Source organism: Somniosus microcephalus, chromosome 4 (assembly GCF_052327205.1).
Source record: "Somniosus microcephalus isolate GS21.2 chromosome 4, FLI_Smic_1.0, whole genome shotgun sequence".
In the NCBI taxonomy this organism is placed as follows: domain Eukaryota; kingdom Metazoa; phylum Chordata; class Chondrichthyes; order Squaliformes; family Somniosidae; genus Somniosus; species Somniosus microcephalus.
Window position 1 is genome coordinate 201,481,132 of NC_140990.1, and position 17,354 is coordinate 201,498,485.

Consider the following 17,354-nt stretch of genomic DNA (forward strand, 5'->3'; position numbering starts at 1 on the left):
GGGGCTCGGGAGGGGAGGGGGAGCGGAGAGGGTTACCCCGGCAACCGGCCTCGCCAGCCTCAATCGGCCGCTCAGCCCAGGCCCGGAGATCGGGAGGCGGAGAGGGGAGGAGGGTTACCAAGGCAACCGGGGCTCGGGAGGGGAGGGGATGGGGAGCAGAGAGGGTTACCCCGGCAACCGGGTTCGCCAGCCGCAATCGGCCGCTCAGGCCCAGAGATCGGGAGGCGGAGAGAGGAGGAGGGTTACCAAGGCAACCGGGGCTCGGGAGGGGAGGGGGAGCGGAGAGGGTTACCCTGGCAACCGGGCTCGCCAGCCGCAATCGGCCGCTCAGGCCCAGAGATCGGGAGGCGGAGAGGGGAGGAGGGTTACCAAGGCAACCAGGCCCGGCCAGCCGCAATTGGCCGTCTCAGTTCCCCTCCCCCCCCCCCCCCCGCTTCCCCCCCTCTCAATACAATACAATACAATACAAATCGCTTTATTGGCATGATAAGGTACATCTTATGTTGCCAAAGCATCAAAATACATTTATGGTTGAACACATAAACGCGGTTCCATTCATACAGTGTATAAACAGGTATATCCCTGAGTTTATAAATATATTTTCGCCTTGTTTCGCCCTCTCCCTCCCCCTCCCTCTGCCCCCCCTCCCCCTCTTCCTCTCCCTCCCCCCTCCTCCCCCCCCCCCCCGTCGCTCTCTCTCTTCCCCCCCCGTCGCTCTCTCTCTTCCCGTCGCTCTCTCTCTTCCCCCCCGTCGCTCTCTCTCTTCCCCCCCGTCGCTCTCTCTCTTCCCCCCCGTCGCTCTCTCTCTTCCCCCCGTGTCGCTCTCTCTCTTCCCCCCCGTGTCGCTCTCATCTCTTCCCCCGTGTCGCTCTCTCTCTTCCCCCCGTGTCGCTCTCTCTCTTCCCCCGTGTCGCTCTCTCTCTTCCCCCCCCCAGTCGCTCTCTCTCTTCCCCCCCGTCGCTCTCTCTCTTCCCCCCCGTCGCTCTCTCTCTTCCCCCGTCGCTCTCTCTCTTCCCCCCCGTCGCTCTCTCTCTTCCCCCCCGTCGCTCTCTCTCTTCCCCCCGTCGCTCTCTCTCTTCCCCCCGTCGCTCTCTCTCTTCCCCCCCAGAGTCGCGCTCCTCTCTTCCCCCCCCCAGTCGCGCTCTCTCTTCCCCCCCCAAGTCGCGCTCTCTTCTTCCCCCCCCGTCGCTCTCTCTTCCCCCCCAGTCGCTCTCTCTCTTCCCCCCGTCGTTCTCTCTTCCCCCCCCAGTCGCTCTCTCTCTTCCCCCCCCAGTCGCTCTCTCTCTTCCCCCCCAGTCGCTCTCTCTCTTCCCCCCCAGTCGCGCTCTCTCTTCCCCCCCAGTCGCGCTCTCTCTTCCCCCCCCAGTCGCTCTCTCTCTTCCCCCCCCAGTCGCTCTCTCTCTTCCCCCCCCCAGTCGCTCTCTCTCTTCCCCCCCAGTCGCTCTCTCTCTTCCCCCCCAGTCGCTCTCTCTCTTCCCCCCCAGTCGCTCTCTCTCTTCCCCCCCCAGTCGCTCTCTCTTCCCCCCCAAGTCGCTCTCTCTCTTCCCCCCCAGATCGCTCTCTCTCTTCCCCCCCAAGTCGCTCTCTCTCTTCCCCCCCAGTCGCTCTCTCTCTTCCCCCCCCAGTCGCTCTCTCTCTTCCCCCCCAGTCGCTCTCTCTCTTCCCCCCCAGTCGCTCTCTCTCTTCCCCCCCCAGGTCGCTCTCTCTCTTCCCCCCCCAGTCGCTCTCTCTCTTCCCCCCCCAGTCGCTCTCTCTCTTCCCCCCCCCAGTCGCTCTCTCTCTTCCCCCCCAGTCGCTCTCTCTCTTCCCCCCCCAGTCGCTCTCTCTCTTCCCCCCCAGTCGCTCTCTCTCTTCCCCCCCAGTCGCTCTCTCTCTTCCCCCCCCCAGTCGCTCTCTCTCTTCCCCCCCCAGTCGCTCTCTCTCTTCCCCCCCCAGTCGCTCTCTCTCTCTCTTCCAACAACAACATGCCCTCGAAAAAGCCTCGGCACTGCCGGGCACTCCAGCTAGTATTTTATAAAAGACTCATCAAGCAGTTTTATTTACTTATAACTAGTAAGTTTAAAAACATTAAGATCCAATGTTAATTTTTTTTTAATGCAATGTTTTTGCCTATAAAATGGAGATTTGATTTGCAGGTTTTATGAAGTGTAGATACTAGATTATTATTTTTTAAAAATACAAGCAATTTCTATCTTGCCTTGATATTTAGGCTCTGGTTTTCTGCTTCTGCACTCACCAGCCTGAGATGTTCCTGTCCATTAAAATGAATGGGGCAGGGGGAGAATCATGGGTTAATGAATTGGACGACCTTAAAGTTCAACTCTTTTAATATTACCAAAATCCTTACAATCTACATTTATAGGTGAAAATCTCAATGCAGGTTTACTTATGTATTGATTTCTGATTTTACACATTATAATTAGAATGTTTTAAAATCAGGCATTCTACACATTATACAAAGGTGAATACAAATTTAATCCAGTTCCATGGATATCTATAAAATGGCAGATGTGCCTGCATGGCACCTTTCATATGTGATGATTCAGAACTTTGCCAGCTGCTGTCTGGGAAATTGGTCATTTTTTAAATGTTTTGTGAATAAGTGCACAAGGGACTTCACTTCCATATGGAAAAAACAACAGGACTGGTGAACGCATGCAAGACAAAAACAAAGGGAGGGGGAATAAGAAAAAAGGAACCATGCTTGGTTCACCTTTGTCCTGACTACACAACTCATCTGCCTGTTGAATTGCAGCACTGGGGAGTGTACTAGTGGCACTCCATTGTGAACTGAATAAAGGATGCTCATAGTACTCCTCATCAGAATTGTAAGGCTCTTCATCGTGAACAGAAACAGAAATGGAGGGGGCTAGGAGTTTGCGCTTCTCCTGAGTGATGACAGGCTGATAGGTTGAGCACCTTTGGAGAGGTTTAGCCTTAACCTCAATCCCTAAATCTACAAATAGACACAGGGATAATTCGACAAACAGACACAGGACCACAACAATAAATCAGCTGCTCGAGTGTGATGAAACCGGCCCTGAAGCATATACTTAAGCCCAGGTGAAATAAATATACCCTCAGTGCTGCTGCCCATACTAGATAGTTAACACTGTCAACTTTGCATTAAAAATTTAAGCTATTAACAGGTTATAAATAAACATTGGTCTTAACAGTTTCTAAAGTCACCTAAACCCCAAGCCTATGGTACAGCCATCTCATAAGTAAAGAACAGTGAATATTTTAGTAAAATGCATTGCATTATTTTCCAGTAGCACTGTTTATTTCTGTTATATACAACAAATATTTTATTTTCTGACAATTTTATGTTTCTATTGCATGGTTTACAGCAAAACCTGGTCACTAGAATGTGGGTTGTGATGAAACTTAAAAATTCCATGTGAATACTAACATTTTGATCTAACATTTAGTTTGTAAGAACATAGATGTCTATGTTAAGGATCTATACCTGAAAATTTAACTTGCCTGTTCTCTCAATAAATGCTGACTGACCTGCTGATTGTTTCCAGTCTATTTCTGTTTTGGTTACAGAATTCAAACTTCTGTTTAATTGCATATCTATAATACAAATTGTCACAGAACTACTTTATAATTGCTACCTTTCTGTTTTGAACAGGGAACCGATTTAACAGCATTGCAGAGAAATCCAAAAATCAGAAACAGATGGTCTGAAACACTGCCCCTACAGTTTTACTTTTTTCATCAAATTCCATTTACTTTAATTGACTTTTTCTTCCAGTGAAGAAAATTAAGCAAGGTAAATGCTTAAAATATAAAGAAATCACCATTCTAACAGGATTTGAAATAACTTGTAGAGTCTCCCTCCTACCACCCCCCTCCCCCCACCCCCAACAAAGAATAAAACCTGCAACTTGCACTACTCCCACTTCAACTAATTATATGTTCTCTATGATACAATTTGGCTCAAGGTTAAACAAATCCCCAAATTATACAAAAGAACCTGCATTACTGCGTATATTGAGTATTTTACATGCACGTTTTGTTGCTATGTTATTCTCAATGCAAAGTAAGGTTTCCAGATCATTAATAAAAAACACACCCCATTGGTCAGGACAGCTTTGCAAGCAAGTGGTCGCCTGAAATATTATAATTTTGCCAGGCACGTCCCAGGCACTGTTGTTTTATAATTACTGCATGGCCAGTTTCATCCACTGATGTAATTCAAACACCACCAATCTGTTCAATCTTCACAAATCATCCAAACACTTCAATGAAAACAAGGAAGCATTGAACAATTTACTACAATTAAACAAGCACATAACATATTCTATTTTAAAATTGGATTAGAATTTCTTCTAATCAACAATTTATATGCATTCATGCCTAAATACTGCAATATTTATATAAATATAGTCAAGCAGAATTATTAATTTCATCTGTACCCGGAGGTATAACCACTCCATTTTCTTACCTTTCTCTGCTGCCCCAAAGTGTTCTGACGCTGGAGATGGTGGTGGGGAAGGTGGTAAGTTGGCCGAGTCCTCAACTGCATGTTTACCAAAGAAAGAAAATGAGATACAGCAGTTTAATAAGAACCCAACAATAAGTTGAACTTCACTATTTTTTTTATCCATGTGACAGAACTCTTCTAAAACCAAGTGAGGTTTGCAAGAACCAGCATGAAGTAAGGTACTATAGAATCACTTACATAGGAACAGGAGTAGGCTATTTAACCCCTCGAACCTGTTCTGCCATTCAATGAGATCATAGCTGATCTGTGCCCTAACTCCATATGCCTGCCTTTGCCCCCTATCCCTTAACACCTTTGGTTAACAAAAATCTATCAATTTCAGTTTAAAATTATAAAATGAATTTAAAAAAAGCATCAATTGCTGTTTGCGGAAGAGTGTGCCAAACCTCTACCACCCTTTGTGTGTAGAAGTGTTTCCTAACTTGAAAGGCCTAGCTCTAATTTTTAAGACTATTTCCCCAGTCATAGACTTCCCAACCAGCAGAAATTGTTTCTCTCTGTCATACCTAGCACAAAGGAAGATGGTTGTGGTGGTTGAAGGTCAATCATCACAGCCCCAAGACATTGCTGTGTTGTGTGGCACTACCACCGTGCTAAATGGGATAGATTTCGAACAGATCTGGCAACTCAAAACTGGGCATCCATGAGGCGCTGTGGGCCATCAGCAGCAGCAGAATTGTATTCAACCACAATCTGTAACCTCATGACCCGGCATATCTCTCACTCTACTATTACCATCAAGCCGGGAGATCAACCCTGGTTTAACGAAGAGTGCAGGAGAGCATGCCGGTAACAGCACCAGGCATACCGAAAAATGAGGTGTCAACCTGGTGAGGCTACAACACGGGACTACTTGCATGCCAAACAACGGAAGCAACATGCGATAGACAGAGCTAAGCGATCTCACAACCATCGGATCAAATCAAAGCTCTGCAGTCCTGCTACATCCAGTCGTGAGTGGTGGTGGACAATTAAACAGTTAACAGGAGGGGGAGGCTCCAAAAATATCCTCATCCTCCATGATGGTGGAGCCCAGCACGTGAGTGCAAAAGACAAGGCTGAAGCATTTGCAACTATCTTCAGCCAGAAGTGCCGAGTGGATGGTCCATCTCGGCCTCCTCCTGAGGTCCCCAGCATCACAGATGCCAGTCTTCAGCCCATTCAATTCACTCCACGTGATGTCAAGAAATGGCTGAAGACACTGGATACTGCAAAGGCTATGGGCCCTGACAACATTCCGGCAATAGTACTGAAGACTTGTGCTCCAGAACTAGCTGCGCCCCTAGCCAAGCTGTTCCAGTACAGCTACAACACTGGCATCTACCCGGCAATGTGGAAAATTGCCCAAGTATGTCCTGTCTACAAAAAGCAGGACAAATCCGACCCGGCCAATTACCGTCCCATCAGTCTACTGTCAATCATCAGCAAAGTGATGGAAGGTGTCGTCGACAGTGCTATCAAGCGGCACTTACTCACCAATAACCTGCTAACTGACGCCCAGTTTGGGTTCCGCCAGGGCCACTCAGCTCCTGACCTCATTACAGCCTTGGTCCAAACATGGACAAAAGAGCTGAACTCAAGAGGTGAAGTGAGAGTGACTGCCCTTGACATCAAGGCAGCATTTGATCGAGTGTGGCATCAAGGAGCCCTGGCAAAACTGAAGTCAATGGGAATCAAGGGGAAAACTCTCCATTGGTTGGAATCATACCTAGCACAAAGGAAGTTGGCTGTGGTTGTTGGAGGTCATTCATCTCAATCACATGGCATCACTGCAGGAGTTCCTCAGGGCAGTGTCCTAGGCCCAACCATCTTCAGCTGTTTCATCAATGACCTTCCCTCCATCATAAGGTCAGAAGTGGGGATGTTCGCTGATGATTGCACACTGTTCAGCACCATTCGAGACTCGTCAGATACTGACGCAGTCCGTGTCCATATGCAGCAAGACCTGGACAACATTCAGACTTGGGCTGACAAGTGGCAAGTAACATTCGCACCACACAAGTGCCAGGCAATGACCATCTCCAACAAGCGAGACTTTAACCATCTCCCCTTGACATTCAATGGCATTACCATCGCTGAATCCCCCACTATCAACATCCTGGGGGTTACCATTGATCAGAAACTGAACTGGACCAGCCATATAAATACTGTGGCTACAAGAGCAGGCCAGAGGCTGGGAATTCTGCGGCGAGTGTCTCACTTCCTGACTCCCCAAAGCCTTTCCACCATCTACAAGGCACAAGTCAGGAGTGTGATGGAATACTCTCCACTTGCCTGGATGAGTGCAGCTCCAACAACACTCAAGAAGCTCGACACCATTCAGGATAAAGCAGCCCGCTTGATTGGCACTCCATCCACCACCTTCAACATTCACTCCCTCCACCACCGGCGCACTGTGGCTGCAGTGTGTACCATCTACAAGATGCACTGCAGCAACTCGCCAAAGCTCCTTCAACAGCACCTTCCAAACCCGCGACCTCTACCACTTAGAAGGACAAGGGCAGCAGACGCATGGGAACATCACCACCTACAAGTTCCCCTCCAAGCCACACACCATCCTGACTTGGACCTGTATCGCCGTTCCTTCACTGTCGCTGGGCCAAAATCCTGGAACTCCCTTCCTAACAGCATTGTGGGTGTACCTACACCATATGGACTGCAGCGGTTCAAGAAGGCGGCTCACCACCATCTTCTCAAGGGCAATTAGGGATGGGCACTAAATGCAGGCCTAGCCAGCCAGCGACGCCCACATCCCATCAATGAATAAATAAAAAAAAAGTTCCTCAGGGCAGTGTCCCAGGCCCAACCATCTTCAGCTGCTTCATCAATGAACTTCCCTCCAACATAAGGTCAGAAATGGGGATGTTCAGTGTCATTCACAACTCCTCAGATAATGAAGCAGTCCATGCCTGCATGCAACAAGACCTGGACGATGTTTAGGCTTGGGTTGATAAGTGGAAGGTAACATTTGCGCTAAAAAAGTGCCAGGCAATGACTATCTCCACCAAGCGAGAGTCTAACCACAGCCCCTTGACAGTCAATAGCATTACCATCACCGAATCCCCCCCCAGCAAAATCCTGGGGGTCACCATTGACCAGAAACTTAACTGGACCAGCCACATAAATACTGTGGCAACAAGAGCAGGTCAGAGGCTAGGTATTCTATGGTAAGTGTCTCACCTCCTGACCCCGCAAAGCCTTTCCACCATCTACAAGGCACAAGTAAGGAGTGTGATGGGATGGAATAGTCTCCACTTGCCTGGATGAGTGCAGCTCCAACAACATTCAAGAAGCTCGACACCATCCAGAACAAAGCAGCTCACTTGATTGGCACCCCATCCGCCACCTGAAACATCCACTCCCTCCACCACCGGCGTACTGTGGCTGCAGTGTGTACCATCCAGAAGATGCACTGCAGCAACTCGCCATGGCTTCTTCGGCAGCACCTCCCAAACCTGCGACCTCTTCCACCTAGAAGGACAAGGGCAGCAGGCGCGTGGGAACACCACCACCTCCAAGTTCCCCTCCAAGTCATGCACCATCCTGACTTAGAAGTATATCGCCGATCCTTCATCATTGCTGGGTCAAAATCCTGAAACTCCCTACCTAACTACTGTGGGAGTACATTCACCACACAGACTGCAGCGGTTCAAGGCGGCGGCTCACCACCACCTTCTCAAGGGCAGTTAGGGATGGGCAATAAATGCTGGCCTTGCCAGCGACGCCCACATCCCAAGAATGAATTAAAAAAAAACCCTATTAGGTCCCCTTAATATCTTGAAAACGTCAATCAAATCACCCCTTAATCTTCTAAATTCCAGGGAATACAACCCTAGTTTGTGTAATCTCGCCTCGTAATTTAACCCTTGGAGTCTATGGGCTGGATTTTCATTGAGGAGGCGTGTAGGAGCCGGGACTCCCACTTTTGGGGTTGTAGTCCCGCCTCCATCGAGTTGTGGCCAACCCACGCGATTTTCACTTGATTGACCTTGTTGAGCCCGCCCAGCGGGCTCAGCAGGCCAATTAAGGGCCACCCGGCAACAGGTGATGTCACAGATTGACATTTCATCTGTCAAGACCTTTTGACAGATGAAATATCAGCGTTTCACAGCTGTTTGAAGCTGTCAAACACTGACAATCTGTACTCCAAGTTAATTCCTTCCTCTCAGGATGATTTAGAGATCTCTCCGGAACAGAAAGCTGAATGCTGCAGATTTTGACAGATCGTGGCCATTCTGCTTTCTGTGCCGGTGAGATGAGGGACTCCCGAGACCTGATTGAAGGAAGGCTGTAAAGATAAGTACATGCAAGTAAAACTTCTTTAAACACTTTACACACACCAAACACACTTTCCTCTGCACTCATGCACCCATCACTCACCTGAACACCGGGCATCTCGACCCCTCCAAGCCCTTCATCCCGACGGCCCGCCTCGCTAACTTGGCGTGGTTTGGAGCCAGAGGGAATCCCACACTTCACCAATAAAAATAGGGGTTAGGCTAAAAGGCAGTTAACAGGCAGTTAATTGGCACTAATCCCCTTCCTGCCTCGGGGAGGCGGGTCCCAGCGCGGGTCGGGTACCCGCCTCCTTTGAAACTGGCATGGAGGCGGGTTGGGGGCGGGATGGGTTCGTGCCCCCCGATTTCAAGATTTTAACCCCCCACACGCTTCCAATCCCGCCTCCACGGCGCAATGAAAATCCTGCCCCATGTATCATTCTGGTAAATTTATGCTGCATGCCCTCCAACGCCAATATATCCCTTCCTAAGGTGTGGTGCCCAGAAGTGCCCACAGTACTCCAGGTGTGATTTAACCAGGGCTTTGTATAGCTGTGGCTTAACTTCTACCGCCATGTTCTAGTCCTCTAGATATAAAGGTTAGCATTCCATTAGCCTTTTTGATTATTTTCTGTACCTGTCCATGACATTTTAATGATCTATGTACATGGGCCCCCAAGTCTCTTTGGGCCTCCACTCTTTCCAGCTTTTCATCATTTATAAAGTACTCTCTTCTATCCTTTTCAGATCCAAAGTGGATGACCTCACATTTGCCTACATTGAACTCCATTTGCCACAGTTTTGCCCATTCGCTTAATCTATTAATATCTCTTTGTAATTTTATGCTTCCATCTGCACTGCTTACAATGCCGCCTTATCTTTGTGTCATCGGCAAACTTGGATATGTGGCTTTCTATCTCATTATCTAAGTCATTAATAAATATGGTGAATAGTTGAGGTCCAAAACAGATCCTTGCAGGACACCAGTAGTCACATCTTGCCAATTAGATTACCTGCCCATCATCCCTATCTCATTATATCTCTTATCATTGAATTGATTTCATCCTTAATCACTAAGGCTACTCCTCCCCCTCTACCACTTTCCCTATCTTTTCTGTAGACCTTATAACCGGGTCCTGACCGTCTTGCAGCCATGTCTCAGTAATGGCTACTTATGGGCTGTATGTTGCTATTTGCAGGGAGGATGGGATTAAAATTGGTAAACCTTGCTATTCTGCTCATCGGTTCACTACCGTAATATTTAATTGTTTTCCAAGAGATGTCTGAAATGGGAAATACCACCACAGTGAAGGAGCAGAAATAATACCAGGCCCATCAGCAAACAGCTGCCTAGAAGGGGATGGGGCAACAACATTTTGTCTGTGAACAGACACAGCAGGACAATCCATTTTGGACAGAGTCCAGGCACTTTCATTATGAAAAGAAATTAAGCGGTGCATAGCACAGGTCAGAGTTATTCCTCCTACGTCACTACAACGGCCTTTAATGGGCCAAATCAAAAGCTGGTAATTGCCCCTACCTGTCCTGATTAATACAATGTTCCCAAAAATAATAGGACAATGCAAAATGGGCTCAACAGAGGCCAGTAAAGTCTGTTGTTAAGTAGGGTGGTTACGTTAAATTTAAAAGCAATCCTTATATTTAGTTAAAACGAAAATAACAGAGAAAACTGTGATACCTGTAATGGAGAGGTCTGGTTGTCAAAATGAAGAATGGGGGAGAGGTAACATATATGACAGAAACATGGCCACAGTTCTATGTAATATCAAGCTTTCCCCATTTGAGTTTACAATGACCTGAACATTTAATTCAACAATGTTGTCCAGGTCTTGCTGCTTGTGGGCATGGACTGCTTCATTTTCTGAGGAGTTGCGAATGGAACTGAACACTGTAGTCATCAGCGAACATCTCCGCTTCTGACCTTATGATGGAGGGAAGTTCATTGATGAAGCAGCTGAAGATGGTTGGGCCTCGGACACTGCCCTGAGGAACTCCTGCAGCGATGTCCTGAGGCTGAAATGATTGACCTCCAGCAACCACAACCATCTTCCTTTGTGCTAGGTATGACTCCAGCCAGTGGATAGTTTCCCCATAGATTCCCATTGACTTCAATTTTACTAGGGCTCCTTGATGCCACACTCGGTCAAATGCTGCCTTGATGTCAAGGGCAGTCACTCTTACCTCACCTCTGGAATTCAACTCTTTTGTCCATGTTTGGACCAAGGCTGTCATGCGGTCTGGAGCCAAGTGGTCCTGCTGGAACCCAAACTGAGCATCAGTGAGCAGGTTACTGGTGAGTAAATGCTGCTTGATAGCACTGTTGATGACACCTTCCATCACTTGAGTAGACTGATGGGGCAGTAATTGGCCGGATTGGATTAGTTCTGCTTTGTGACAGGACATACCTGGGCAGTTTTCCACATTGGCAGGTAGATGCCAGTGTTGTAGCTGTACTGGAACAGATTGGCTAGAGGTGCGTCTAGTTCTGGAGCACAAGTCTTCAGCACGATAGCCGGGATGTTGCCAGAGCCCATAGCCTTTGCTGTATCCAGTGCGCTCAGCCGTTTCTTGATATCACGTGGAGTGAATCGAATTGGCTGAAGACTGGCATCTGTGATGGTGAGGACCTCAGAGGAGGCTGATATGGATCATCCACTTGGCACTTCTGGCTGAAGATGGTTGCAAACATTTCAGCCTTGTCTTTTGCACTCGTGTGCTGGGCTCTGCCATCATTGAGAATGGGGGTATTCATGGAGCCTCCTCCTCCCGTTAGTTGTTTAATTATCCACCACCATTCAAGGCTGGATGTGGCAAGACTACAGATCTTTGATCTGATCCGTTGATTGTGGAATCGCTTAGCTCTGTCTATAGCATGCTGCTTCCGCTGTTTAGCATGCATGTAGTCCCATGTTGCAGCTTCCCCAGGTTGGCACCTCTTTTTTTTTTTTTTTTTAGGTACACTTGGTGCTGCTCCTGCATGCTCTTCTGGACTCTTCACTGAACCAGGGTTGGTCCCCTGGCTTGATGATAATGATAGAGTGGGGGATGAGGTTGTGGATTGCGGTGGAATACAATTCTGCTGTTGCTGATAGCCCACAGCACCTCATGGATGCCCAGTTTTGAGTTGCTAGATCTGTACTGAATCTAAAGAAATATGCCAAGTTCAATGGCAAATGTGATTGAAGAGCACAGAAAGAGGGGAAAATTTGGCTGTAGGTTGCATGGGGAACGTCAAACTGCATAGCTAGTGTTATGTTTTTGTGTCTTTTCTAACCTCCTACACTATTATTTCAGCTCTTGTATCTTAGATCACTCATGAATGAGCCCAATTTCTCATTTAAAGTGTTGCTGCCTTGACATCTCGGTATGTTTTCAGAAGTGGGCCTGGGAAACAAACAGACATCGCAGTCTGGTAATTCTTTTCAGCTACTGGACTTTCAGATAAATATAAACTGAACTAATCACACAACATTGTTTAATTATCTTGTTCTCAAACCTGTAACTGATTAAACTTACAGCACTGTTTTGGAATAGGCTTGACATAAGATTATGGCTTTAACTAGCTATTCAACGCTATGTATTATGACTGCGTTTAAAGTGTCAGTCACCAAACCTAAAACTAGACAAAAGTACATCGGGACGGATTTTGCGGTCAACTGCTAACGAACGGCGCCAGCTGTTCATTACACTTGCAACTACACACATACTTTCTATGGGATTTTGCACTAGAACTTTCGGTACTATACCCTCTACGGGGGATCTGGGACCAGTGTGTACAGGGCAAGCAACTGTGTATCTCCTTAACCAAGCAGATTGAACAATTGTTACTGAGCTGTACAGAGTCTGAACCAGGAAACGTCAGTTAAGAATATTTAATTCATGTACAGAAAGCAAAATAAAGAAAGGAAAAAGAAAGATGGGATTAAGGAGAGAGAAAGATAAAAGAGAAAGAAAACGTAAAAATATTTATTTTTTAAAAGCTCCAACAATTATTAAAATCTGAAGGAATGAGACTCCATGCTTGTAAACGTTAATATTCAGTGCCAGAGAGGATGCTTGGCACTAATTAAGACTTACCTTGCCGTTAAAAATTTACTTACACTGGAATGGACAGGCCCTATCACCTAAGTACAGCAAATTCACGCCAGTCCATGTGGTTCAATACCGAGTTTCTCGGCGAGACACCGGTCCAGTGCAGCATCTGGTCCAGTGCAGCATCTGGAGGAGGGGACAACTTGGACAGCAACTTCCTGATTTCCACGTTTAAATGCGCATGTGCAGACGCCAGAATTTGCTGTCCAATTTACTCCTCAATAACGATGAGCGCTGATAGCCTCACCATTATTTCTACAGCAAAATCCAGGCCATCATTTTTGTTACACCTACATAAAAAGAGATATTTAGAAGTATTCCAAAGAGAAGCGTGCTCAGATAGAATAATAGAGTAGTACAGCATAGAAGGAGGCCATTCGGCCCAATATGTCTTTCGCAGAGCAATCCAGTTAGCCCCGCTCTTTCCCCATATCCCTGCAATTTTTTCTCCTTCAAGTATTTATCCAATTCTATTTTGAAGGCTACTATTGAATCTGTATCCACCACCCTATCAGACAGAGCATTCCAAATCCTAACCACTCGTTGCATAAAAAAGTTTTTCCTCATGTCACCTCTGGTTCTTTTGCCAATCACCTTAAGTCTGTACCCTCTGGTTATCGACCCTTCAGCCATTGGAAACAGTTTTGCTTTATTTACTATATCTAAACCCTTCATGTTTTTAAACACCTCTATCAAATCTCCTCTTAGCCTTCTCTGTTCTAAGGAGAAGACCACCAACTTCTCCAGTCTATCCACGTAACTGTAATCCCTCATAACTGTAATCCTTCTGTACCCTCTTCAAAGCCTTCACGTCCTTCCTAAAGTGTGGTTCCAAGAATTGGACACAATACTCCAGCTGGGGCTGAAGTAGTGTTTTATACAGGTTTAGCATAACTTCCTGGCTTTTGTACTCTATGCCTCTATTTATAAAGCCCAGAATCGCATATGCTTTATTAATTGCTTTGTTAACCTGTCCTTCATCTGCCTAGACCCTATGCTCTGGAATTCCCTCCCTAAACCTCTTCACCTCTACTTCTCTCTCCTCTTTTAAGATACTCCTTAAAACTTACCTTTGACCGAGCTTTTGGTCACTTAGCAGAAACCACATGCGATGTTAAGACATGTTAAAGGCGCTATATAAATGCAAGTTCTTGTTGCTATAAAGACAATGCTTGCACATCAGCTTATTCTGCATCAACTAACTGGTTGATATTCCCCTAACCCCAGGTCTACCACTCAGCAGAACCTGTGATGATGGATTAGTGGGATCATAGAATACTTCTGTTCGAAAAATGGCGACCCTTCTCATTTATTTTACCTCTTCATCCAACATTCTCCACACCATAGGAGCATACTAACTTAAGAGGAGAGAGACCAAATACATTACTCACTGGACCTGTCAACTGTATAAGGTAATGTTTAGTAAAAGTGTGCAGGTTATTCCACATGGTAACCGTGCAAGTATTATCAAACTGATTGAAAGATGTCCAAGAAATAGCCATGGAACAGGTCAAATGACCTTTAACCTGCTCACACGTCTCCTTAACTGCAACACAGTAACTATGGCCCAGAAATTCGGGTCCCAACGCGTGAGTACGGACGGAGTACTCATGCGTGGACCCGATGGAAGTGCCGGAATCTTGCATGCACTACGCATGCGCGGGAAACCGGCATTTCTGATCCTCTGAACCAAGGGGTTCAGAGGTCGAACGCGTGCATGCAGGAGTCTGCGGGTGTGCGTTGAACTTCCTTTTTTTTTCCAGGTTTGCCCGTGCGTGAAGGCCTCCACTTTTTACACTTGAAAAAAGCAGACGTAAGGACTTAATTTTAAAAGGTAAGTGGTCTAATAATTAGAATTAGAATTTTTTTTCCACAGGTTTATTATTTTTAAAGACTTTACAGTAAGGTAAGTGTATTTTTAGCCCTGATTTTTTATAAAATTATTTTTTTCAAAAATTTAATTTATTGTTTAAAACAGTTATTTAAAGTTATTTATAGTTCATTTAAATAGTGTGATTTAAAAAAAAAATTATTTCAAGTTTAAGTACTGTTTTGGGCGCCCGGAGTTTTCATGAGTTTGACAGTTCTTACTGTCAAACTCATGAATGAACTTTTGCATCCTCCGATTGGTTGCCCAGTGCGCACGTGATCCCAGCCGACACATCGCACTAAGTACGCCGCTGGGTCACGCAAGCACAGCGCGCCGGGAGCTGAACCGGGCCACAGACAGGAAATGCACGCAGGCTCAGGCTTCAACTGTCGGCGCGCTAGGTAAGTGTAGGTCGGGGGCTTGCACCCGCAGGAAGCCCCCGACACGAATTTCTGGGCCATAATGTAAAATGCTATCCTGTTTAGTCACTGGTTTACTTTGTTTCCTATGGTGTTAATGGAAACGGTCACTCTGCTCTGTATGTTTGACATTACAATGAAATTGATACTGCAATTCTGATTGATTGGGCAGCTGATAAAATGATGGAACAATTTCTTGTCTCAAAGAAAATCAAATGAGCAACATAATGGTGGCCTATTACTTAACCAAGCAGGGAAGGACTTGCTGGTGACCCCTCTGCCTTGAGGCAGTCTGTCTGCTCACCAGTATCTGAGCAATGAAGCATTATACTGAGCCCAACAACTCATGGCAACAGACAAGAGATACCCTCTATCTTCCCTCTTGTTGGAAGGCAGGCTGAAAAGGATTCTCCAAGCAGATTTTACTTCAAAACTCAACAATCAATCTAAGGGAGAAAAAGCCTATGCTGCCTAGATCTTGCAGCCAGTTCCAAGAATTTACGTGACTGATGCTAGAAGCAACAACAAACTGTCTGTTGCCTTTCTATGAGATGGGAACAGCAGGCTGAATGTTGGGACTGGTACAGATGGCAATCATGATTTAGATTTTTGCATGCTGAAAACATGTTCCTCAGGAACCAATAGGATTAGGACCTGACTCCGAGGTCATGGAGATAATGTGGAACAAAGAAAAATCAAGGGTGCCAGTTTCTAGTTTGAGATCGGAGCATCCAGGCATCATTCTTCATTTGTCTCTGTTAATTTTACATATTTGTTTCACATCTGTCACACTCTTCATGTAGGCTAGGGATTCCGGCATGTTCTACAAACACTACAACTGACTAAGTACCAATTTATGAGCTACGATGTGCTATAGATGTTCTTCCTCCACCCGTGGGTAATTAAGTTAAACTGTTCCAAACTTATTTTGTGTAGGCCCTTTATGGCTGTCAGAGTAAGTTTCCACCTCATCAATCTGGACCAGATCAAATAAAAAAGAAAAAAGATAGCATCATAACCCAATCCCTCTGGATAATAGATACTCTACACATTGGTGAAATGCATTTCAGTTTTAAAGTGCAGGAGGAGGCTTCAAGTGGCATTCCTAACAAGTCAATGTCTCTGTGTACCATTGTAAACAATACCATCAAGCACATGGCTTCTTTACCTGCAGAAGGCTGCTTTGGCTGCTCCCTCGGTACTGTATCTTTTACTTGTTCTCCTTTGAGCACTGCCACTGCTTCAGCTGTGACCTCCTGTACAATCCTGGCAGAGATCTCTTCTGAACAGATTAGAAGAGGGTCAGTCAGTTTCGGCATGTGATCAAATTTGTTTTTGACACTTGAGCATCCAAAATAAAAATAAATAAATAAATAAAAAGGAAAGTAACATAGATAAGTCAAAGAAAATGTATTGTGATCAAGAGAGAAAATGTTTTGTGTCTTGTTACAATATAGGTTCAGTGTTTGAAACATAAATGTCTTACTGTACAGTAATCTGGTTTGAGGAAAACAATATTATTCCACTTATATTATTCCACTCAGCTGCTCTCCCAATGTGTTGTGCATAAGCAGTCTACAAATTGTGATGTTTAGTTGCTAAGATGGAGCAATGTTTAACCTGTCCTATCCCTTTAAGGTTACTGTTCAGCTACTCACTATGGGGAAATGGGGTAAATAGGCACATCTTGGTCAATTAGTGGATAACTGTTGCTCCTGCCCTTGGGAAGATGCCAGGTTATCAATCAACACTACGAGAAAATATCTAATTTCTTTTTTTGTATTTTTGACACTAGCATATATCTGTGGTGTTCTTCATGGTTAGTCAGAAGATACACTATTTTATAATGACTGGATTATAATACCATGTGACATACGATGTATTATAATATAGTTTACCTCATAGCAACTAAAGATTGTGTTTCTCTTCTAATTTCAATGAGATGAAAAGAGAACATGACTAGATAAATTGGAAAGAAAAATTGGCAAATAAGACAGTGCTCAAAAAATGGGAAAGTGTCAAACAAGAGATGATTGGGACAGAGAGAGACATATTCCCACAGGACGTAAGGATAGTGCAACAAAAACTGGAGTTCCTTGGATGAGTAGAGGATTTCAAATTAAAATGAGACTCAATAATATTTTAATCTAGAGCTAATAATG

General features: G+C 45.6%; 1 protein-coding gene across 1 annotated transcript in view; it reads right to left on the bottom strand.

The window, feature by feature from the left end:
- map2 (microtubule-associated protein 2) overlaps positions 1 to 17,354 on the bottom strand; it is a 444,966-nt gene that overhangs the window by 73,607 nt on the left and 354,005 nt on the right. Inside the window, exons 8-10 of the mRNA XM_085985712.1 lie at positions 16,361 to 16,474; positions 4,454 to 4,528; positions 2,714 to 2,956 (exon numbers count right to left, since the gene is read on the bottom strand). Of these exons, the coding sequence (XP_085841838.1) occupies positions 2,714 to 2,956; positions 4,454 to 4,528; positions 16,361 to 16,474 (432 nt within the window). The remainder of the gene's footprint in view (positions 1 to 2,713; positions 2,957 to 4,453; positions 4,529 to 16,360; positions 16,475 to 17,354) is intronic.